The sequence below is a fragment of the Pungitius pungitius genome, chromosome 16 (genome assembly GCF_949316345.1).
Source record: "Pungitius pungitius chromosome 16, fPunPun2.1, whole genome shotgun sequence".
NCBI lineage: Eukaryota > Metazoa > Chordata > Actinopteri > Perciformes > Gasterosteidae > Pungitius > Pungitius pungitius.
Window position 1 is genome coordinate 11,987,064 of NC_084915.1, and position 22,822 is coordinate 12,009,885.

At 45.8% G+C, this 22,822-nt stretch overlaps 2 protein-coding genes across 4 annotated transcripts; both read right to left on the reverse strand.

Moving 5' to 3' along the window:
- Positions 1 to 937: 937 nt before the first annotated feature.
- On the reverse strand, positions 938 to 11,261 carry slc7a1a (solute carrier family 7 member 1a). 3 transcript variants are annotated; one of them, XM_062558162.1, is made up of 13 exons: positions 11,054 to 11,261; positions 6,613 to 6,854; positions 6,340 to 6,522; positions 6,101 to 6,259; positions 5,802 to 5,979; positions 5,564 to 5,697; positions 4,113 to 4,335; positions 3,497 to 3,636; positions 2,326 to 2,428; positions 1,960 to 2,165; positions 1,724 to 1,875; positions 1,510 to 1,618; positions 938 to 1,423 (listed from the first exon to the last, which is right to left on the reverse strand). In XM_062558162.1, exons 2-13 carry the CDS (start codon positions 6,797 to 6,799, stop codon positions 1,251 to 1,253), a joined length of 1,947 nt encoding a protein of 648 aa, XP_062414146.1. In that variant the 5' UTR covers positions 6,800 to 6,854; positions 11,054 to 11,261; the 3' UTR covers positions 938 to 1,250. The 3 variants fall into 3 exon arrangements, with proteins under 3 accessions (XP_062414146.1, XP_037324193.1, XP_037324194.1); XM_037468296.2 differs by lacking the exon at positions 3,497 to 3,636 and adding an exon at positions 2,787 to 2,923 and having other exon boundaries at positions 11,054 to 11,259; XM_037468297.2 differs by lacking the exons at positions 3,497 to 3,636; positions 11,054 to 11,261 and adding exons at positions 2,787 to 2,923; positions 8,783 to 8,939.
- A 713-nt stretch (positions 11,262 to 11,974) lies between these two features.
- paxbp1 (PAX3 and PAX7 binding protein 1) lies at positions 11,975 to 19,427 on the reverse strand. The gene is made up of 18 exons (XM_037467269.2): positions 18,975 to 19,427; positions 18,609 to 18,728; positions 18,140 to 18,346; positions 17,680 to 17,904; positions 17,481 to 17,581; positions 17,169 to 17,392; positions 16,679 to 16,868; positions 15,666 to 15,789; positions 14,960 to 15,062; positions 14,590 to 14,705; positions 14,285 to 14,484; positions 14,055 to 14,202; positions 13,843 to 13,964; positions 13,666 to 13,742; positions 13,516 to 13,582; positions 13,281 to 13,427; positions 12,649 to 12,803; positions 11,975 to 12,421 (listed from the first exon to the last, which is right to left on the reverse strand). The coding sequence occupies exons 1-18, from the start codon at positions 19,303 to 19,305 to the stop codon at positions 12,301 to 12,303; spliced, it is 2,778 nt and encodes a 925-aa protein (XP_037323166.2). The 5' UTR covers positions 19,306 to 19,427; the 3' UTR covers positions 11,975 to 12,300.
- Positions 19,428 to 22,822: the final 3,395 nt, after the last annotated feature.

A 22,822-nucleotide genomic window follows, 5' to 3' on the forward strand; every position in this document is an offset into this window, starting at 1 on the left:
AAAAACTGATATTATACATTTACAAGTCTGACAGTGACCAGTAATCATTCAAACCCAAACAGACGTGTACCCACGTAATGACGTGTTTTACAAAGCGGGCAGTATAAAGACATTCATAACCATGACAAACGGTGAAAACACAAACATTGTTCCAATTGTAACATTTTAGGAAAATAAAAGTCGGCCTACATAACGCTTTGAAGGAGAGAACCTAAATGTTACAACAGTTGCAAAAGCACACAGCAGCCAGCACTGTGAAAACTCCCCGTCATCTAATGCTCCTCGACAAGCAACTGACGTTCAGCAACTGTCAATGTCTGCATGCTCAACAGGTAGCATCCAGATCGCCTTCATTTACAAAGTGTATTTTATTAAAAAACGCCATTATTACCGTTAAGCGGCTATAAAACCAGATATCAGGTGAACTATTGCACAGTTTGATGGCTTGATTTCAAAATGTTGCTGTCAAGACTGGATCTGTCTGTCGCCGGCGGTAACAGTCAAACACGGTGTTTAGAGTCTTGATACAGCGGATTCTGCATTACAATTTGCAGCAGGGTTCATCCCACAATAATAGAACTAACTACAATCACAAGCAAAAGCCTGGGACTTCAGATGGTATCGAACTGCTGGGCAGTTTGTGAAGCCAGTGGCCCGACCTTCCTTTTCTGCTAGTGAGTCGGGGTAATAGGACTGCTAGAACAGCTCCCCCCCCCCGCCCCCCTCCCCCCAATCTGTGACATGAGAGTATTTGTAACAAACAAAACAGACCGTTACCACATTTTTCAGAAATAAATGTTTAACAGTCTTGTTTTGCAAAAACTAGAAAGACCACATGGACAGCATTTCTGTTCCTGGCACCCAGTCCTTGTGCCAGTATTGTAACCTACACTTTAACTCAACCTTCCTTGAACATCCCGATGCGCCCCGCCCCCCCCCCCCCCCCTCTCATAATGGCGTGTGATAACGGATAAAAAGGGGTAACGAGCTGATAACCAAACGCTGAAGTAAGAGGACATGTCAATCATCTCAAGAAGCTCTGCTTTTGAGTAATATCCAGTCTTTTTGTTTTCTACCCAGCAGCCAAGAGGGAAAGTCACAGGTTCAGGAAACGCAGGGTCAAAGTTATTCATCATCACTTAATCCTAACCCAAAAAGGAGTACTGTAAGTTAGTAGTATAAAATACTTTCAGACGGACAAACCAGCATCAGGGGAGGTCGAAAATGTAGGCGGCGGGTTCTAATGCATCCTACAAATCTTCGTCGTCTTCCTTGACGCCAATGCCATTGGGCAAGAAGGCCTCCTTTTCCCGCGACGCCTCTGAATTGCGTCTGCACTTGTTCATCTCGGTCTCTGAGGACCGGCGGGCCAGAGCGGCCTCGGCGCTATGGTGAATGCCGTAGCTGAAGTAGATCACGAACCCTGAAAAAGGCAGAGGTCAGTAAAGTTGCTGGAACTATTCCCGCTGGGACGACAGTTGGTTGGTGTTGGAAATGGACACCACCTACCTATAGCCATCCATAAAGAAAACCGTAACCAGGTACCCCTGTCCAGCTGCATCATCAGGTAAACATTGACGAACATGCTGATCACTGGAAGGAAGGGAAGCAGCGGAACCTAAAGAGTCCCGTATCATAATGAAGAAAGCAATGTGTCAAGACATGCCAAAGGGTGAGAGGCTCACAGGTGGTGTTGGAAGTAATACATTTAAAAAAATCAAACCTTGAAGGACAGCTTGGTCCTGCTCTCAGGCTGTCTCCAGATGACAAAGGTGAGGAGGAGGCAAACCATGAAGATGACACAGAGTACCACAATGTTCCACACCGCAAACCCTCCATGCACTGCCAGCACACTGAACACCAGGATCAACGTTCCTGCACAAGAACACAACATCACGTATAACTCTGCACAGGTTCCCTTTCATTCCCCACCCAGGACTCGGCTGAAGTGTCACTCACCCATGAGAGAGGCACAGACGTTGACGGAGAAGCCGGACAGAGTGGATGGCTCGTGGTTAGTCGGGAACAGGAGGGTTTTAAAGGTGAATCTCTCCTGCACCCCTGGCAGGATGCCCATACTGGGGACACTGATGCCGTCGCTCAGCTCCACCTCCTCCTGAGTATTGGCCATTTCATACATCTGACTGGGCTGCTCGGGCTGGTACCTGAGGCACACACACACACACACACTTAGCTCTTTTCCTGTTGCAAACTGGGTTCTGTGGTCGCAGCAGACGGTACAGTATAAAGTCTGATTTAGTCCCCCGGTTGCATAAAGGAGCTATACCCCCGTGCCTGGAGACCCTCGACCCCCCCACCACTGACCTGAGCACCAGCACACAGGCAGCCACTAAAGTGTAGGCCAGCAGCGTCCCTATTGACATCAGGTCCACCAGGTCCTTCAGGTCAAACAGAAACGCCATGATGGCTTCAATGGGCAGGATGATGAAAGGAGAGAGAGTGGAACAAAATTAGAAAAGGTGACTGATCTGCCGGACCTTTGCTACAATAAAAAGAACAGATAGAGGAACGTAATGTAATCTCATGATTTCCATAAACCTATGTGACATTTAAATGACTAGGTGAATCTAACATTCTACGGTGAACAAGGTAAACATTGTATTTTCAAAAAATGTGCATACTGTGATTATCACAGCGCAAAGGTCAGCCAACGGCACACATAGAAAACAGTGCCCCAAATGAACTCTTACGTATTTATGTACTTATGTAGAAACATTGTAGAAATATTTAAATTTTCCATACCAGTCCCAATTTAACAATCTTACCAGACATAACCCCAGCAGCCACAGTGGACGTTATGGGGGACTTCCTCTCGCTGACACGGGACAGGAAGGAGAAGAGCAGGCCATCCCGAGCCATGGCAAAGATGATGCGGGGTAGCGGGAACATGGAGCCCAACAGACTGGGGAGGCGTTGGGTGGGAGAGGAACATCATGTTGGGACGACAGTTATAGGGGGGGGAAGGATGGATGGAAAGAGATCAGTAGGGTAGAAATTAGATAAACGTGGCCAGGATGGTAGCTGCGGTGTTCAGAAGGGCATGAGCAGCGGGATGCTGAACTGGCTCCAGAGCAGCCACGGCGTGAAGCTGCAGCAAAGATATTTTGATTTGCAGCATGCAAAATTTCGCTTCCTCAAACCGCAAATATGGCATCCCACATGCATTTCACTCACCATTTGTTGTAGATAAAAGAAATCGCTTAATTCCTCGCGCTTAATTGTGCAAAAAAAATAATAATACACCGACCCGTATTAGTAGCATGCCTTAACCGACTACACAGGAGACTTGGCCATGACAGATAGCGAACACGCCTTCATGCTGGAGTGCTGGTTACTGGCAAGTTTCTTCATGACAGCGTTTATATACAATCTGCAATCGGCAGACCAGAGCGTTTTATTTTCGACCCGGCGCAGCTTAAAAAGAAGCCTCTTTGAAAATGGATGCTGTTCTAAAACATGCGTGTTAGTGTCTCACCTGCCCCTACGCCAGAGGTGAGGGTTGCGGTTAGCGGGGTTTTGGTGCGGGGGCTGATCTCGGCCATGAACTCGATAAGCAGCCCATCGTCGGCCATAGCCCAGATCACGCGGGGCATAGGGAACATAGCACCCAGCAGGCTAACATGGGGAGGGGGGGGCAGGATATATAGCGTCCACACTTACACCCAGAATGCCGTGAGACGTACATGAACAGAGACACTAGCTCACAGACACAAGCAACATTATACAGAACGTTTGCATACCATCATATAAATATATATAAATTGTGCAAAAGCATAAAGAGTAAGAATGCAAAGACGTAAGAATTCCAACCACAAACCACAGGCATTCAAAAAATGCATGTGTTTAGAAAAACGCAGCCGTTATAAACCAAATAAAATTAGTATTAAAGGTTACGAGTTACATAATAACGTACATACACTGACCATATATCCTTAGCAGTGCTCTTATTTTTAGTCAAGGGATCAAATGCCTTCTGAAGTTAAATATACATGCACATAGTCTCACACACAAGAATGTTTGTGTGTGTGAGAGATAGAGAACTAGATATAAGCTAACAGCAGGCGTGTGTGCGTGTGTGTGTAACTGCTTACCTAGTGGACAGAGCACAAAGAGAGCCTACAGCTACAGCGTATTTGGCTCCCCCCCAGCCCACATATTTAAAGGCTACTGGCAGAGGGCTGTTGTTGTCAAGCAGGTAGTATGGCATCATGAGGGTGAGGGCGGCAGAAACCCCAAAGTACGCCACAAAGCAGATGAGCAGCGAGGACACGATGCCAATGGGGATGGCTCTCTGGGGGTTCTTCACCTCTTCACCTGGGGTGTACACGAGGAACAGAAACAAGCACGAAAAACAATAAGTTTGGCTTTTTTCAAATTTCAAGACACTGAACTCAAACAGAGCGTGCATGCAAATTGCTACATTATTTTGTGATTCCTAGTTTAATAGATTATCATTAAATTAAAATCCACCACAAGTTTACAGCAAAAAAAACTCTTGAATCACGCAAACTGTGGATTTTAGTTAGGACTAGTCCAGGATGAGATTTTGTATTTTGCAGCATCCACAAATCTACAAAGAGTTCCATATTTACAATGGGATTTTGTATTTGGGGTAAGTGCAAATGCGTGCCGTCAGACGGGAAACAATATTCTCTTATTGGCGAATGAAAAAAAAAAAAAAAAAAGCATTTGGAGAGAGAGTTTCGCATCAAACTCCCCCACAAGACGGAAACACCCAAGCATTCAGCTGCAGGTGATTATGCAACAGAGCTGCTGGGTGGAACACTCGCGTCTTGTTCTGCAGTGAATCCACAGAGAATGGAGTCTGGAAAACACTTTCTGGTTCCACTCCGACATCACCAGTAATGAGCACTACTGATGGGCCCTGTTTTTAGGAAGGTCATGGGTTACATGCATAAGGGGTAAAAATTGTGTGGATGTATATGATGTATATGCGCTGATGTCTACATTAGTGTGTGTGTGTGGGGGGAGGGGGGGGTGGGGTAAGGGCCTGATGCCAATTTACCTCTCAGTGACCTCAATACACAAATACCGATCTAAGGTTTAGGGCGAGCTCAGGGTGTGTGTGTGTGTGACAGACATGCCTCCACAAGCCAAACTCAAGAAAATCCTTTAGGGTCACCTCTCACGCCACCCAATAAGAATTGAGGAAAAGGGGGGTGGGAACAGCTGGGGGTCGGGAGAGCAGGCAAACTAGAAGAACAGGTAAACGGCCAGGTATACCCGCCATCTTTCCTTCAGTATATAGTGGCCACGAATCAGTTTAAACGGTACTACACACATGAAGACACACACACCAATTTGAAAGCTCTAGATAGGCGCAGTAAAAAAGCTGGGTCCAACTTACTAAAGTGTCTCTTTGCACTCTGTCCTATGCAACACTCTTGGAAGTTTAAACAAGTGTACGATGTAAATGGTCACAACTACGGATTCAGTTACAACACCCCACTCCTAAACCGACCCATGCCGATGAAGCAATGGAAGGTATAACGGGGCTAACGGGCGGTTTTCTGGCACTGACCTGTGGTGGCGATGCAGTCAAATCCAACAAAGGCATAGAAGCAGGTGGCAGCTCCCGACAGGACGCCGGAAAACCCAAACGGCATGAAGCCGCCCGCTCCTAAACTCTCTCTGGTTGGTAGGATGTCCGTCACACTGAAGAAAGAAAAAAAAGAATGGTTAAAATCTGCATGAACAACCTTAGCTGATCTAAAAAGCGTCTTTGATATAAACGCGAGGTTGTGATGCCCCATTCTTACTTGAGGCTGGAGTTACTAGAGTAATTTGCATGTAGGATCTCTTCGGGGTCCAGCTGCCAGTTCTTCAGGGTTCCTTTGACCAGGCCAGACACCACCATGAACAGCAAAACCAGGACGTTGATACATGTGAAAACCTTGTTCACCATAGCGGACTCTTTGACTCCAAATGCCAAAAGACCTTGGAAATGGTAGAAGACACGGACGGAACATCTGTATTGAGTGTCTGCGACTGCAGCACTGTCAGCAGCACACTGGCAAAGTCAAGTATGCTCTTTGTGACACGGGGGAGTTTTTCCTACCTGTGAGGGTAAATATGATGACAACGGCAAACATGTCGGGGTACTTTGCCAATACACCCGGCGCATTCATGGACATGTACTCCCTGCAGAAGTGCTCTATGCGCTTGCCTACCAACTCGTCGAAGGTGGCGCTCCACGCTCGGGCCACGCTGGAGGTACCTGAGGTGGAAAAAGACCACTTGAGGAAATGGTGCTTTTGGTTGCCGCAACCCTCTCATTCAGTTTGGCCGATGATTTACCAATGATGTAGGAGAGGATGAGGTTCCATCCAGTGATAAAGGCCCACAGTTCCCCTACGGTCACATAGGAGTAGAGGTAAGCGGAGCCCGTCTTGGGAACACGGGCTCCAAACTCAGCATAGCACAGGCCCGCCAGCACCGATGCTAGGGCTGCTATCAGGAAACACAGCACAATCGCAGGACCTATGGGGGGAGAGGGGGGTAACAATGGATATCACATTAGAGCCTTTAAGATTTGTCTCGTCGATCGACCCGTCTGGGCTGTCAACCTACCTGAATTTTCCCGGGCAACAGCGCCGGCCAGCACGTAGACGCCAGCGCCCAGCGTGCTACCCACGCCGAGGGCCACCAGGTCAAACGTGTTGAGGCATCGGGACAGATGGGAGTCTTCTGTGTTACAGTCCACCACCTTGACCCGCAGCAACTGCTTCCCAAAACCCACAAGCTTCTTCAGCGCCATGGATCACAGTCTGACCGTGGGGACTGGGAGGAGGATGAGAGTCCACACACACAACCTGGCAGGAGAGAAGGCAATTTATAGTTCCTCACACTTGGGGTTAACACGAGTGCTTTAGAATAACAGCAACGCTTTTTGTATCGGTATTTCGATGAGCACATGGTCGAAACATTGATTAAGGGGGGGTCGCACAAACATGAGAAACTTGCAAATAGAACACTGCTTTCTGCGGGGGTTACATAACAAAATCCAAATCCACAGTGTGAGACTGCCGGCCAAAAAACAGAAGCCTATAGGGATAATCCATCTTCTGGCTGGATGTGTGGCTGACATGTGTTACATAACCCACGCTCACCGGAGAGGAGGCAAAGCCCACCGACAGACCGTTCAAGGCAATCCTGGCTCGTCGTGACACGGAAAAAACACTTTTCTGGAAATGTGCCATGGAGACTCACTATACCGCGTTATTCCCACGCAAAGAGCTGAAGAAAACACGCCGCTACTGTTTACCTCTGCGATGGTACAACCGGGACGGTCCACCATTTTCAGCCGTTTGAAACTCCCTCTACCCTCTGGAATCGTAAAGCAGCTGTAAGACCTCTTCCCTAAGTGGTTGCTGAGAAGATACTGTGGGTCAGTGGTCTGTCCAACATGTCATGCACATTCCCCAGGGGTGATCTCACAAACTGAGAGGTAATACTTGATATTGGCCCACAGAGGGCGGAGAGCGGAATGGAAATGGGAAAGACGGCGGGGAGGGGGTATAAACAATATCCTGCAGCTATGCAAGTTAGGCTGCGGCGTGGCTCATTTGGAAATAATGGCAGCGCTCCACTTGAGGACATTATTAACCCAGAAAGGTCATGTGGACGGTACAACAGTTGCGTCACACCTCAAATCAAGGGTAAGATAAGGTGAAGACCGTGTGGCTTTTTTTCCCCCCTATTCTTTCCATTGCACATTCAGGGTCAGATACCAAACTTTTGTATGCCCCATAATAAGCTATGGCTGTTCCACCTGCATCTTCTATTTAGTGCTGCAACGGTCCCAATTGTCTGCACTGTGTCATTGTGAATAAATGATGCTACTTTTAGTCAGAGAGGCGCACTGGATGTTCTTTAGAAATGGAACAAAATTAATTACAATGATGTTATTCCATTAGGTGGCTACAACCTAATAATGTGCATTTTATTAGAACTTATTGATGGTAAATTTTATGAATTTACTTTGTATTTAAAGAAAATGACAAACTTTAAATATTTTCTGGTTTTCTTATAAAAAAAACAGTCAATATAGAAAAAAAACACGAATAGCCAATAACCAATCACATCCAGGAACTTGATGGATATATGGGTAAGTCTTGAAGGTGGTCAGCTTTCATATGAAAGGGACCATAATTATGTTTGTGTTGCATTGTCGTGTGACAATGCAACACAAACATAATTATGCCTTTTTAATACATTCAGTCACAGAACACGTCGTCCCTTGATGAAATCCAAATATAGAGAAAATAAAGAGTGAGAAACATCTGTTTAATCCATCTGTTTTAAAAAAAGAAAAACCATTGTTGCACAAATAGTCTATGAAATTACTGGAACAAACCTAAACCAAACCTATGTTTACAGTTTGTTATTATTCCCCCCAGATAAATAAGTAGCTAATTATTACAACGGCCTGTTTTTGTTCAACCCGGGAGGGTCATTAACAAAAGTTATCCAAATATCCAGGGGTGATCACACACACGCATGCATGCGTGCACATTGCAGAGGGAAATATGAACCACAGGATCCATCACTGATCTGGATTTGCTATTCATCAAACCAAATATCACCTCAGGAAGAAGGAAATCTGACTATTCCCAAAAATGTAATGTGTTTATTAAAATCAGAAGCCACAACGAGATACTCAATGTAGCCGACCAATGTCAAAATGCCAATAAAAACCTATTCCAGGACGGCAGAAAGAGGAAATACATGGAGGACTTACCTTGAACCCCCTAAAAAAGGCTTCAGCTGTTGATCTGAGCAAAACTTTGACAAAAAACGGTGGCAGACCGACGGATTAAACGGCACATTTGTTGACGATTCTTAAAGCTACTGTGAGGAGTGCAGAGCGTTTGACGGCTGGCGCTCTGAAATAGAACCTGGAGGAATCACATGGCTTTGCTATTCGAAGCAGCACACGCACGCATGTACACACAAGCGCGGTCAAAATGTGGCAGGAGTTGGCCCATCATGAAAACCGGAAGGCACAGGTTTTCTACCGTGGTACTAACTCTGAAACCAGTAAGATCTTATGTTACTACGGAGTTGGAGCTCCAGAAATGGAACCCACTCAATCTAGAGACCCTTTAAGACCCAAAAGGGACGTCACGTAACTGGCTGCATCTAGACAGGTCTGTGCATTGGTTTCAGAAATACTCCCCCCTACACATTCCTACTCATGCACGCTCTGTTTAAATTCATTGAAAAGTACATGTTTAGACAGTGACACCACAGGAATAATTTGTGGGTTTTCAAGATGAAGTAGCCTTGCAAACCTCCAGACATTAGACTATCGTGGTCCTGCACACACACCTGCACAGATGCACTAGGGTAGAGAGAGTACAGCAGAAGGAGAAGGCAGTGCCCTTCAGTGGGGGGGGAGTGGATAGAGGGTGTGATCCTTTTCAACCTATGAAAGTGCTCCACAAACATGACACCGTTTGACATCGCATGCCCCAATGGGTCACCTTGAATTTGGTTCCAACCCTCAGTCGGTGAGGAACACGCAAAGTCAAAGTTTTGTGTCAGTTACAATGAAACGTTGACGACCTGTTTTTTGTTCATGGATCTCAAACAGTTTCTATTGCGGCAGCTAATCACGTCCGCAAGAGAGTGTGTGCGAGCGTTCTTGCCATTATCCAACATCTTAAACCCCCCCATCCATGTTTTGTACACAGCGCAAGCTATTTACTGCAGCGTCAGTTGCTTCCGTACGGCCAACAAGGGGGCGAGCCAATGTCAAAAAACCCATTGACTGCAGCTCGTTTCATGCTCCCCGTGAGTGTAAACCAAAGGGAAAATACAGGTTACACTGGTTTTACGGATTGTAGAGGAAACCAAAAGAGTTTCCTGGAGATACAGCAAAGAGATATGAAGCTCTGGTATCTCCACAATGTCGGTGGGAACATGGGAAGCTGCCACGGCCAGTCCCTCGGTGCGTTTGTTTGGGCTTCATCCAGGCCTGCAGTCAGCAACTTGCCCGCTCGTGACCCCCCTTTCAGGAGAGCTAAAGTTAGACCGACTGGTCTTGCCCGCCGGATCCAAAAGGTTAACTCTTGTTACAAAGTCATCCTTAAAATATAGGAAAATGCAGGATAGAAATATACAGTCAGCTGGTGATTAGTCTCTTCATTTTTCATTGATGCTTCCTTTTGAATGCGTTTCCAGCTGCTTTCTTCCAATGTCAGTCAAATCCTGACCTGAATTCACTTGGCCCGAGGAAGGTCAAGTCACACCTGTATCACACTCTTCTTGTTAACTGCACGCTTTACACAGTAACACACCTGTAGGTCAAGACAGTACATCAGCGATGCAACACTCAACCTAAACAGATGGATGGGTGGATTTGAACCACACCCTAATCACATTTCCTTTATGGTACTTGTCACTTTATTATGGCGGTAGAGTTGTGTTTGCTATGTATGGCCACTTGCTGCTATCACTCCAGATTACCCCCCCCCCTCCTCCTCCTCCCACCCAGCAGGGTATAAACCTCTCACTCGTGGTTTACGATCCGCGTGGAGCCCCTAGACGGTCGCATCTCTTTTTCCAGATCCCACAGCTTTCCTCGCGTGCGTCGCGAGCCCTCTGGACGCTGCCACGGGGTCCTCGCGCTCATATTACAGGCACGTGTTTAAAGACTTTTAATTGCTCCCCCCTAAAAAACGTCCCTAGTTCAGCTAACAGTGGCAGGACATTGTGCAGATAGTGTCTCTTCGGCTCGCGCTGCCTGAAACCGGGGGGGGGGGGGGGGGGCGGCGGCTTGAGAAGCAGTAAAAAAAATAGGGGCCAAGAAGGGGAGCATGCGGTTTACGGCGTGGGTGCTTTCTGGCACACTCTTCTCCTCCGCTCCGTGGATACAGTGCAGCGTGGTCCACGGAGGCGAGAAAGTTCAACGATATCACACGCACACACACGCACGCACGCGACGCGTAATTAACCCATTCCACGTAGCACAACGCAACGTTGGGTACGAGGAGTCATTTAACGTTACCTTGTGGGTCCTGCGGGAGGGCATGAAGCGCTGGTACCGGTTAAATATCCCCTCGCGGTTTGCTGACAAGTGTAAATTGGAACACAACTAAAAAAGAAGAAGTCCACACATACGCCGGACAACTTTAAATGTTCGTCTTTGCAAGTACGGGGAATGTGTTTTCCTTTTTTTTTAAGGTTTCGGGTTGCTCTGTATTGCGCGTCCAGCTGGAGGAGGGGAGACCTGGAGGCGTGGGGTGGGAGGGGCGGGGGAGGCAAACCCTCCCGCTCATTACCATTGCAGTTGTGCAATAGCCATTAGCCTCAAACTGCGAAAGAGGCCCTCTGATGGGAGCGCAAACTGGCTCAAATCACGAAACACTCCATCGATAAGGAGGGATTCATTGTAACCGCATGATCAAGAATCGTGAAACTGGCAACTTTCACAGCTGCTCACTTGATGCGGTCTTTTAAAAACTAAACATTCAGATTGATTCATTCTTTCTATAGAGGAGTCCTTAAAATAAATATTCCTCAAGTGAATCGAAAATGTAAGGAGCCACAAACTTCACTTGATTGAAAGAAGACAGTGATCCTTCAAGTGAATACTTTATTCACAGGCAAATAAAATGCTAAAACGAAATGGTTTTACAAAATTGAATACAAAGCTCTCGGCTGTGGCGGGGTTATCGGGGGAGCTCCGTGGGTGACACTGAAGGGTGACGTGGTGAACAAAAACCATATCAAACGGTCTCAGATCAGGTGGTTTTCAGTCTTATTACAGAGTGCATTCCTACATTTTTTGCAGACTAAAACGTTTTTATGGCAATACAAGTAGAGAAGGTGAGAGAAATGATGTGGGTTAAGCAGTTATTACACATCACCAGGTTGACTATGGTGTCAATATAGAGATCAGACATTTCCCAAAAATATGCCAGTCACCCACATTAACAATTGTTTATTCTGAATAAATTATCCATTTAAAATATCTTCCACGTGTAGAACAACCAGAGTGTGTTTCTGAGCAGACTGTAGAAGGCCTTATTTCAGCATCCGTGTTGTGTTGAGCCGATGAGCACACCGTTCTATACATTATTCACAATATTTACACCAATGTCTTGCTCCTTCTCTTTACAGGCAAGGTACCAACTGTCAAATCAAAAGTTTAATTTCAAGTCCATTTATGCAGTTTCTTTTCCATAGAAATCCAACCTTAGGGCTCCCACAACTGCAAAGATGTAGGAAAAGGGTCCACTGCCATGTCCTCCTCTACGACTTGGCCGCCAAAAATGGCTTGATGTCTTTGATGCCGTGCTCTGCTGCCACCGCGATGATGTGGTTCAGAGCATTCATGTTGCCCAACAGCTTCACAACCTCTTTAACTTGGTCCCTGTTGGCAGAGATGGGTCAAAAAAACGCAGTAAGGACAAAATCCAGAACTTGGTATTGATCAAGAAAGTTGTTTAAAAGGAAACGAGTCGCGTTTTTTTTTCCCGCATTTTGTGATTCAACAAAATGGTGCAATCTTCCACTGTAGCCGTCTTACAGCCCCTTGCATATTACAACAGATGGAGCTGTAACGAAGTTTCAAATAAACGGCAGTGCAGAGCTTCTTACTTGGCAGTGCGCCGTTCTACGTCAGACCCTCCCAAACTGCCGCGGTACAACGTGCTGGCCAGGTGGGTGAGGTAGCGACAGAATGGCTCCAGCTGAGGCAGCGTGTGCTGACCCTTCAGTCCAGAGAACCACTGCACCGGCAGACACTCCACTACCTGCAAAAAAGGTTTACGAGAGCACAACAAGGGAGAGTTTAACACAAGCCCCGTGTCACCCTGTCCAGGGAGTCGCATGCTGCCCCGGCCCCAATCTGGTATGTTGCTGTAGTACGGGTTTGTGTAAAGAGAAGTTTCATTTTCGCTTATCTGTGAACATTCATACTCTGAATTAATTGTTCTCCAATGGTGTCTCGTCTTACAGCTTCATATAATAAAATGGCCCTCCTTATCTGTTCAAATTGTAATGAAACAAGATGCGATAAGTGGATATAAATGTTGATTGAGTAGGATAAGAACCCCCAGTAGACCATCACCGTGCTTCCTCTGTACCTGCTGTCCGATGTCAAATGAGGGACAACCCAATCCAGGGTATTCTCATGGTCTACCATTGAAAACAAGGGAATTCTAAACCGCTCTGCTGCGCCTATTTACACGTGAAGCATGGAACTACAACACAACCGGTGGGTCTGCTACCTTCTGGCACTTTGGGATATTGTCTGCTCCAGTGTCGGTGCTCTGCAGTGCAGAGAGGATGTATCTGTTCACAGTGCTGTCCAGTGCCAGGTCCTTCAGACAGGAACTGGATAAGATTCCTTCCCACTGCAGGATGTTGTCTAGTAGCTAAGACACAAACAGCAAATTAACAACAGACAACCATTTTACTCAGCTGCCACGGAAGCAAAAACAACAACGTGTTTATTCCACAAACCTTAACACATGACCAGAACTGCCGCTGGTAGAATAAGTAGGGGTCGCTGTTCTTGTTCTCCAACACACTAAACAAAACACGTTCAATCAGTCAAGTTCTAATCACACAAAATGATGAAACAAACTGGACTGCCTCAAATATGTCACACACTTTTTGGGGTAGAGTGGAAGGAAGACATCTTCATCCAGAGTCCGCCGGGTCCTGAAGACAATGGTCCTCAAAAGCTCCTTGAGAGAGAGAGAGAGAGAGAGAGAGAGAGAAGGAAATCAAGATGACTACAATTTTTTTTTTAATCCCTGCGGATTAAGCACTGAGAGCGAGCGGTACCTGTGTGTATCGGTTGTCCCCGTGCAGCACAGTGGGGTAACCTTTCATTAGTCTGTGAATGAAGCCCACCAGCCCGGCTGTCTGACTGTCGGAGAGCGGGTCCCACACTTGCTCCGCCAACACTGCCAACACACAAACCCATCCATAAATACACACTACAGAGTTGCACATCATACCGAGACCGTCTTAGCATGCCGGGTGGGATCGTCTACCTGTCAGCTTGGAGAGGATGACCTTCTCCACAATAGCAGGCAACAAGCCGATATCCCCGTCTCCTCTCTGCAACACGCTGTGCTCCTCGAAGCCGTAGAACAGCAGCGACTCGAACCAGAGCATGTACTCGAAATTTGCACACTGAGTCTGGGCAGGAGATTGGGGCAAGTTTACTTCTCCCGTTTCAAAAAGAAAATGTATGCCACAAAAAAGCATTCACATCCCTTACCTCGAGGGGGTTCCATGTAATCAGCTGCAGACGGACTAAAGGGTTGAAGAGTTTGGGCAGACAGAGGCCTATGTAGGCATCTCTGTAGCAGTCGGCGTATTTTCTCCTCCACACTTCGAAATGGGATTTGATGCAGTCCAGAGAATGAAAGTCCTCCACCACGTCCTCGAACACTTTCTTACACTCCCTGATGATGCGATCTGGATGGGACGACGGGCTTCAGTTAGGCGGGAACTACAGAGTGTCTGATGTGCGAGTTAATCGTGCCTGCATGTGGCCATTTCGGCGGCGATTTAACGAGGTACCTCTCTCCGTGTTGAAGCTGGTGATGTCAGTTGAAGTCTCCTCGTCGTCAGATGACAGGCCTTCTTTGTGCTCGGCCCGCTTTCCGTTCTGCTCTCTAGCTTGCCGCCGGCGAGTTCTGCAGCCGCCCGCAAGCCCAAAAATCATTCGGCGCATTAAAAACCACGGCACTAAAATGAGTCGTTCAAAACTAACTTCGGGGTCTCTTGCCCGCCAAACCTACGCTTTACAAACCGAGCCACCATCAGGGCTTCATATGTGAATTAAAGCGGCGAAAGCTACGCTCTGCGGTAAATGTTGGCATGCTGGGATACACGCTGCGTGTCCCTTAGTATTGGAAACGTGACTTTGACCATCGAATGAGCTTTGTACCGTCGTGCTTCTCTTTCAGCTATCCTCCTCTGACGACTGTTCTCTTGGTACGCTGCGCGGTCACGACCAAAGGAGTCCAGATTAGGAGCCATGACAGCCTTACCTGCAAGAGACAGGAGTCATGTAAGAGGGAGCAATAAAAAGCTGAGACAGCCCATAACCTCCTTCTTATTATTATGAATCTACCGCAACACATTTAAAGCAATCTAAAAACAAACCATGTGGTACAGGAAATTATGATTATTTTAAACGGAAGTTTAAATACAGAAAAAGTAGCACCGGCAATCATATGCTTACATATTTGTTACAAATAACTTGGGCACAATTCATTTTCTAGTCACTTACCTGGCTGCAACTTCCTACAGTTACAGTGAAAGTGACGGATGACAAGTCACTGACAGATCATTCTTTATCTTTACTTAGTGACTCATTGCTTGAGCCGAGTGACAACCACCCAGCTGACTGTGAGACTTGGCCAATAAAGAACAGCCGAAACGGCTCCTCCAATTAAACAGTTCTCATGTACGCACATGCACCATCGCTCACTCAAACCACACCTTGATTAACCTCAATCATACCCATGAGGGGAAAACATGAATGGGGGATTGTGGGTAACAAGGATGTGGACGGCAAACACGCACGGACGCACACAGAGAACTAACGAGGCCGTTCAATTAAATCATAAAAACCTTCAAGATGGACTGACTTGAAAGGCTTGCAAACTCCGACGATTCATCTTTAATATCATCCTGTCTTCTCTGGACAAGTCGTGAGGCACGTTGCCTTAGTAACTGGTGCATGGCAGCCTCCAGCTCCAGGACAGCAGGCACCTGAAAGATATGATGCCTTCTGTGACCTCTGACCCATACAAAAAGCAGGGCTCCGAGTCACAGGCGGTGTTTGCTAGGGGGCACAAGAGGAACATGATGGACAGTGGGATACTGGAACCAAAACATTGCCACTGTTGGGTTAAAACGTGGATCCCTCAAATGTAATTATTTCTTTGAAGGAATAAACTGCACCTTTTTGGATTGTTGTTCGTTTCAAGCTGAAAAGTTAACAACATTAATAAATGCCTCGTGGGGATAACGCAGTAAAAGCAGTCAATTGTAGCGCTGGCGTTTTTCATCCAACATCGGCAATATACAGTTCCAGTACTGACGTTTACACTCTATACTAAGTCTCACTGACGATGGTTGGTCTAAGTGTCCCGTTTCCATCACCTAATAAGGTTAAAACAGACATTAGTGTGTATGAGAAGACACATGTTGACAGCTGGCCAGCCTGTTCTCGCTTTCCTCCATGCAGCAGCTGCTACTGCTGCTGCTGCTCTGCTGGATCAAGACTGGATTATTCTATTTAGACATGCATTCAGTAAGTAGTCAGTTCTAGCATGTGTCCAGAGACATTACTCCATTGTGCTTTAATAAAACTGGTTAGATCTGCATAGAGTTGGCTTTGCCACTATACTGGGTTCTCATACATCTCATCTCCTTTTGTATGCAATGCCTATAAGAAATTAATTATGCAATTATTCATTTTGCACTCACACAAGCTCGTCAGCTCTGTCACCTAGCGTCAATAACAGCATCTAAAAAAATGTATGTTGAATCTCCCATCATTTCCTCACTGGATCCTATCCCCATAAAATCCACGTCAAGTGGTCAGAGATCACAGACACAAAACAGCTAATCGGACAGCAGATAAATTCTCCCTTACCTTTTCACTGAAACACTCAAGCAAGTCTCCAACATACCCTCGCATCTCTTGCAAGAATTTATATTGATCTGCATCGTCATTGGACGAGCCCTCCAGCTGCAGTATGGCGCTCTCGGAGGCCGCTAGGTCTTCTTCGATCTGTTTGTAGCGGTTGGCGTTTGCGTTGTGGCATGCGCGCATTTGGCCAAGCCTACAGACACATGACACACAGGGAAAGACAGTAATGATGACTTCGGTTGAGAAGGAAGAGAAAGGGCTTCACCAAAGAGACCTCACCAAAACAGACTAAACAACTAAATAACTAACAGAATGCCCTCTTTGGTAGTTTTAACGGGTGGGGACAAATGTAACCCCCTCCGGACCTCCACACTCCCCTCACTGGCCCCTTAGATCTGTGGATTTCTTGGCTAAGGTCCACAGCAAACAAAGATGGCAGCAGCTGAGCTGATGGCTGATATTAGATGGCGCCGCATTCTTCCACTGAACCTACCTTTCCTGCAGGCGTTTCTTTACCAGATCAATGGACACGGGCGTTAGATCACCAATAGGCGTCCCGTAGTGAACGGAGCCATTGTCTGCTCGGCCCGTCGGCTTGGCGGTGTGTGGGGCAACGGTGCTGTATGTGAACGGCATGCAGTAGGCGGAGCCATAGGGTTGGCTCTCGTAGCTGTTCTGGTAGTAGACCGTGTTGTCCTCTGGCTGGATGCTTTGGACCTAAAAAAAGAGGACCCACACAATGCTATAAATATGACAGCAAACCAGAAGGCTTTCAATGTATAATGATGTAAAAAAAACAGCTTACCTGGGGTATGCTGATTCCTTTTCTGATCTGCTCCTGCTCCCAGCGGCTCACCTCCTCATCTTGACCGGTGTCCAGCGCCTCGTCGTCACTGCCCTCAATACCTGCACAGGTGAACGAGGTGGTCGTGTCTTAGAGACAACATATCAAAGCAGGTTTTATAGAATCATTCAGCAGTCACTGCAGTGTTTTCTTAAGTTACCTATCTCCTCTGCAATTTTTTGTCTCTGGCTTAAGTTCTTCACTCCGCTGAAGCGAATCCTTTTCTCTTCCTCGTCTTCGTCGTCGCTGGCATCTTGATCTTCTTCCCGTACCATGCGTTTCTTGGGCGTGTCCGTCTCTATCAGGGGGGCTTCACCGCCCAGCTCTCTAGCTAGTTGCCGGCGCTTTCTGGCAGCATGGATGAAAGCGGCATCAGGGATCTCCCCTATTGTGAGAAAGAAAAACAAACAGGTTCAACAACATATTAGAGCTACAACAAATCAGATAAAGGTACATCCATTTAAGATAAAAAAAATAGACTCTATGATATGATTACATAACACAACAACAGATCTGTCACCAAGAACAGGAGTTAACCCATTCTTTACAAAAGGGGCACAAATGAGGGTTTCACTGATTTGTTGAATCATTAAACAGGCATTTTAATTTGTGTGTGTTACCTGGTCTGAGGCTGCCGAGGGAGGAAAGCGTGTTAAACGACGCCCCAGTGTTGTTGCTCTTGGAGACTTGACCTTGTGCCGGGCCACCTTGACCCTTCGCCTCTTCCTCCTCTGCACTGTCAACCTCCATTTCTTCCTCCCCATGTTCACTACCCGCTTTGCTAAGAACTTCCTCTTTGATGGAAACCAGGGGCTGAGGTGGCGCATCTAGGAAAGCAGGATGCAGAGACAAATGAGTGAGGAGGATAACAGATCCAACAAAACTAATAATGCATTTAGAGGATAGTAGTTGTTTGTGCTAAGAAAAAATACAATGCAAACAGACCAGGCATCAACGTCAAAGTATAAAGCAGACTCCTTTCCCAACATAAGACTTTTTACGGTTGAAGTATTTGATAATGCCAAAGTATCATAATATTACTGATGTGACAGCGGTGATAACAGCCACGGGCAGTGGGGGACATCCAACCTGATCTGACGTCCTGTTTGACTCCAGACTTCTCCAGGTCCTCCTTGTATTCTTTCTTCAGCTGTTTGACAATCTTCTTGCTGTGATTGGATTTTTTCACCCGGAACACCTCGGATCCTTCTGTTTACAAACAGAGCACGCGAGAGAGTGAGCGGTGAGTCGAGCGATGCGAGCACATCTTCCAGGTTAAGTTGACGGTATTAGGAATAGAACAAAAAAGGACAATAACTATATATATGTATTGTCATGTATTAAGCAGGAAGTTAAGTTTGATCCAGATTTGTAAACCCGTGAGGCCGGCACGATCTCCAAAACACATGCTTGACCGGCTAGCTCCGTTAGCATCGGTACACCAAGTTAGCTTACCTTCATCGTCGTCGAAACTCAGCAAACTGGCTTTCGTGGGTCCCGCCGCCGTAACCGTGACGACGGCCGGTTCTTTGCCTTTCTTCTCTTTCTTGACAGCTCTGACATTGCAGACGTTGACCTGGAGCCCGTTGCTATGGTAGTTGTCCGCGCCGCTGGGCGCTGCGGTAACGCTGTTATCCAAAGTCTCCATAAACGGGATTTCCTCCGCAACGGGCCCAAACGACGGCAGCGGCAGCGGGGCCGCTGGGGGCTGTCGACCCTCCTCCTGGTCCTCCTCGTCGGATGCATTCCGCCGGCGGAAATTAGCTCGTTTGGCCTTTTTGAACATGATGTTTTCTTCCGCTAAATGCAACAGGGCATGGTCTGACCGTGAAGCACCTTAAAGATTGTGCTAAAGCAAACTATCCGCACCGTGGGAAGTCAGCCATTTTCTGTCAAATGTTGAGTGTCTTCTTTGTGGTCAAAATGTCCCGCTGAGCGCGTGCGTCGCGGGCGTGCTACTGCCCTCTGTTGTTCAACACTGGTACGGACGCGGGTTTGTTAATTGTATACAGTACATTTTACTATGCCTTTTTCAATTGTAATTGTAACAACAGTGTTGCTATTTATCATCAGGAAACATACGAGGCAAAACAAAGCTTTCAATAAATGCCCAACTAAATAAGTGCTTTATTTGTTATTATGGGATTTTATATATCCAGTCCACGGATGTTTTTTTTTGCAACTTCTTTGTAAGCTTGAGTACAGGAAAGGCTGAGTGCACGCATTTGCAACCATTGTAACATAAAACATAATAACACAGACTATTTGGCTGTGCGAAAAGACTCAATGCTCATAAACCCTTAAGACTATTGACGTCAATGTGAAGGGATTTATTTGTGACGCTGCTCTAATTAAGTAATTGACATAGTCAAATTAACCCAATTTGGTAGATTTAACTAATGCAACTTTCCCGTAACACCCCTAGGTCATTTGTGTTTGTCAGTGAAGTCTGCCATGACATATTTAATATAAAGTTGCCATGGTGGGGATCTCATGCAGTGCAAACGTTGCACTGAAATTGGAATTATAAAGTGAATGACTTCTGACATCTGTCATAAATATCCAAAAAAAAGTCGTAACCCTAAGTGTTTTTCATGTTGGGATCTTTGCAGAAATATTGACTTGACTTAAATTTACATAACTATATAACTGCATCCTCATTAGGCACATGTTGTTGGTGGCTGTCTGTGCTATATTCTCAGTCTGTTGTCTTCAGGTCATGTTTAAAAAGACAGACAGACAAACAAAATGAGTGTAATATTTCTACAAAAAAAGGTAGAAAGACTTTCCACTATATTCCTAAAATTCCCCTTCTCACAAATGATTTTTCTTCAAAAATTGTTCTCCATTCATTTTATCTCACTTTCATTCCCACCTCATTATCTCTACGCTGTATCTTTCATTTACCCGACGACAGCTTTTTGAAAAGTAGTCTGGAGAGAGATGATGGAAATGCATAACTTGGAGATGGCACCTGATTTCTATGTATGGTGGCATGTCAAACACATTTTGAACAAGGATAGAGCTGAGATGAGCATATGTCCCTCCTGATAGAACCAGATAATATGCATTCTGGACTGCGACGGCGTTCTGTTCCTTTAATAAATGCCAGACATGAGCTGCAGTTAGTGAGGGTCATTACAGAGCCATTATTTGACACAGTGCAGTGTGCGCCGTGGTAGTGATAATAACTGCTGAAATTAAAGTGTCACTACAGATGAAGCTGGAGTGATATGTTGTGATTAATTAACATCAAGATGACCCTTTGCCATCAAAGCATAATTGGAGATAAATCTCTCCCCATTAATGGTAGCATTACAGTTCTCAGGTCCCAGAGCCCCCTTTCTTTTGTCTTCATTAAACATTCATCGTTAGAGCAGAAAAACAATTCTTATCCAACTATGATACAACCAAGTAATTTATACTGACTATTTGTATTTTCTAAAATATAAGATGAGATTATTCTTAGTATGCAAAAACATGTTTTCACTGCAAAACCCCTTTTTGCAAATTCAGTATAGAACAAAGTGTGCTTGAACAGTTGTGATGATGGAAAGTTAATGAATGCACTGGACGTGGTGATGGTTGCACAACTAATGTGCATATGGATGTGCATTATCGTAAGGATAAAAAGTACTCTGAATTTCACATTAGTGGGCCTTTTGGAGTAAAAAGGTTAAGGAAGATTTATATAAAGAACACAGTCATCCCTTCATCTATTATTATACTATACATTTCAAATACTGTGCATGGCCCCGGTCCCCTGAAGTATCTCATTCATCTGTACACCACTTGGAGGCACTGTAGACCCTTGTGAGGCAAAGTCTGTGTCTTATGTGTGGCCACGGTGCGCCCTCATAGTTCACTGGTGTATAAATGCTAATGAAATACAATGACATTTCCCGATCCGCTGAATGTATCTAAAACAAGCCAGCGATGAATATAGATGACATCAACACGGCTACTCAAAGGTTCATAAGGCTCATCAAATTACTCCCCTTATCGTTAAGAGGAAGATGTGACCGCCTGATTATTAGTATAAGAGATGCAATTTCATTTGTGTGAGACGTATATCATTACTTAGTCTGGTTGTTATGTGTATATGTGTGCAGGGGACCGTGGTAATCAGGGAGCAGACTATATCTTTCTTCTTTTTGAGTAGTGCAGCAGGAGAGGTGCCACTTTAAATTGCCCCTGCAGGATACAGTGACTATGAAAGCAAAGTTCTAGCAGCCAAGGTTTCATTTGCAGTGATGGAACAAACATCAGGGTTGAATGACCCGGCTTATTAAATACACAGTGTGCGTGTCAAGAGGTAATGAAGATGGAATGACAGTGAAAACAGAGGACCAGAGGATCTGCATCTTCTACTGGACCTCCATCAACGCAGAGCTTTCAATATTGTTTTTGGATGAGATGAAGACGTCTTTGTCTAAAAACAAACATCCCGCCCCTTTACAGCACTAAAAACATCTGCCTTGCTTTAATGAACGCAATCATGTTTTTACGACCGAAGGGGTCCATTTCCTCCGGAAATCAAATTTTGGAATAAGCTCTTTATACATCTTCTCCCAGGTAATAGTTTCCTTTGAAGAGAGAAGATGCACGCTCTGATACAATCACACATGCACAAAGCTGTACAAAATAGACTTCTGTGGATAACTAATTATACTTATCTCTAACCGGGGATCAGGATTCACTGAGGTCATTTCTGTTTAGACACTCTGTATGCTTTGTGCGAGCAGAGAACGTTGTCCCTCCTCGGGCGGAGGAGGAATAACAAGTATGTGCACAAGGTCTCACTGGCCATTCTTTCCACCAATCACTGGGTGAAAATTCAAGCAAATAGCAGACAAATAGAGCAGTTGTTTGACCACAAATAGCCCCCCGAAACCAACATCTGTGGACTGTCTCACCATTATTTCTTCAACAGTCATTCAATGTTCATCTCATTATTATGTTTTGTTTGTGTGTGTGTGTGTGTGTGTGGGGCGAGGAGATCCCTTTGAAAGTAGTCCACTCTTCCGCATGTGCCAACCACGCAACGTTTTGGCAGCGCGAGGATGGGTTCCTCTCAGGTGTTAACCCGCACTTGCCGCAGTGACCTCTAACCGCCTCCTCCGTGCAGTAGAAGAAAAATGTTCATCATCTGTGCTTGGTTTCCGCTCCGCCTCCCTCCGGGATGCCCGTTCGACACTCCCCATTTGCAGTATTTACTGTCCGCAGCCTTTTAAGGGAAGCAGTCGGGGGTTGTTTTGCAGAGTTTCAGGAGTGGAGATTGAATGTTTGCAAAGGCTTTCTTT

Excerpts from the sequence above, each read along its gene's own strand:
- slc7a1a (XM_062558162.1), bottom strand. The coding sequence starts at position 6,799 with ATGGCGCTGAAGAAGCTTGTGGGTTTTGGGAAGCAGTTGCTGCGGGTC. Across the intron at positions 3,637-4,112 it reads CTTTGTGCTCTGTCCACTAG|CCTGCTGGGTGCTATGTTCC; the intron begins GTAAGCAGTTAC and ends TCCCCATGTTAG. Across the intron at positions 2,166-2,325 it reads GCCTGTGTGCTGGTGCTCAG|GTACCAGCCCGAGCAGCCCA; the intron begins GTCAGTGGTGGG and ends TGTGTGCCTCAG.
- paxbp1 (XM_037467269.2), bottom strand. The coding sequence starts at position 19,305 with ATGTTCAAAAAGGCCAAACGAGCTAATTTCCGCCGGCGGAATGCATCC. Across the intron at positions 16,869-17,168 it reads AAGAAACGCCTGCAGGAAAG|GCTTGGCCAAATGCGCGCAT; the intron begins GTAGGTTCAGTG and ends ATGTGTCTGTAG. Across the intron at positions 14,706-14,959 it reads GCTGAAAGAGAAGCACGACG|AACTCGCCGGCGGCAAGCTA; the intron begins GTACAAAGCTCA and ends GGGCGGCTGCAG.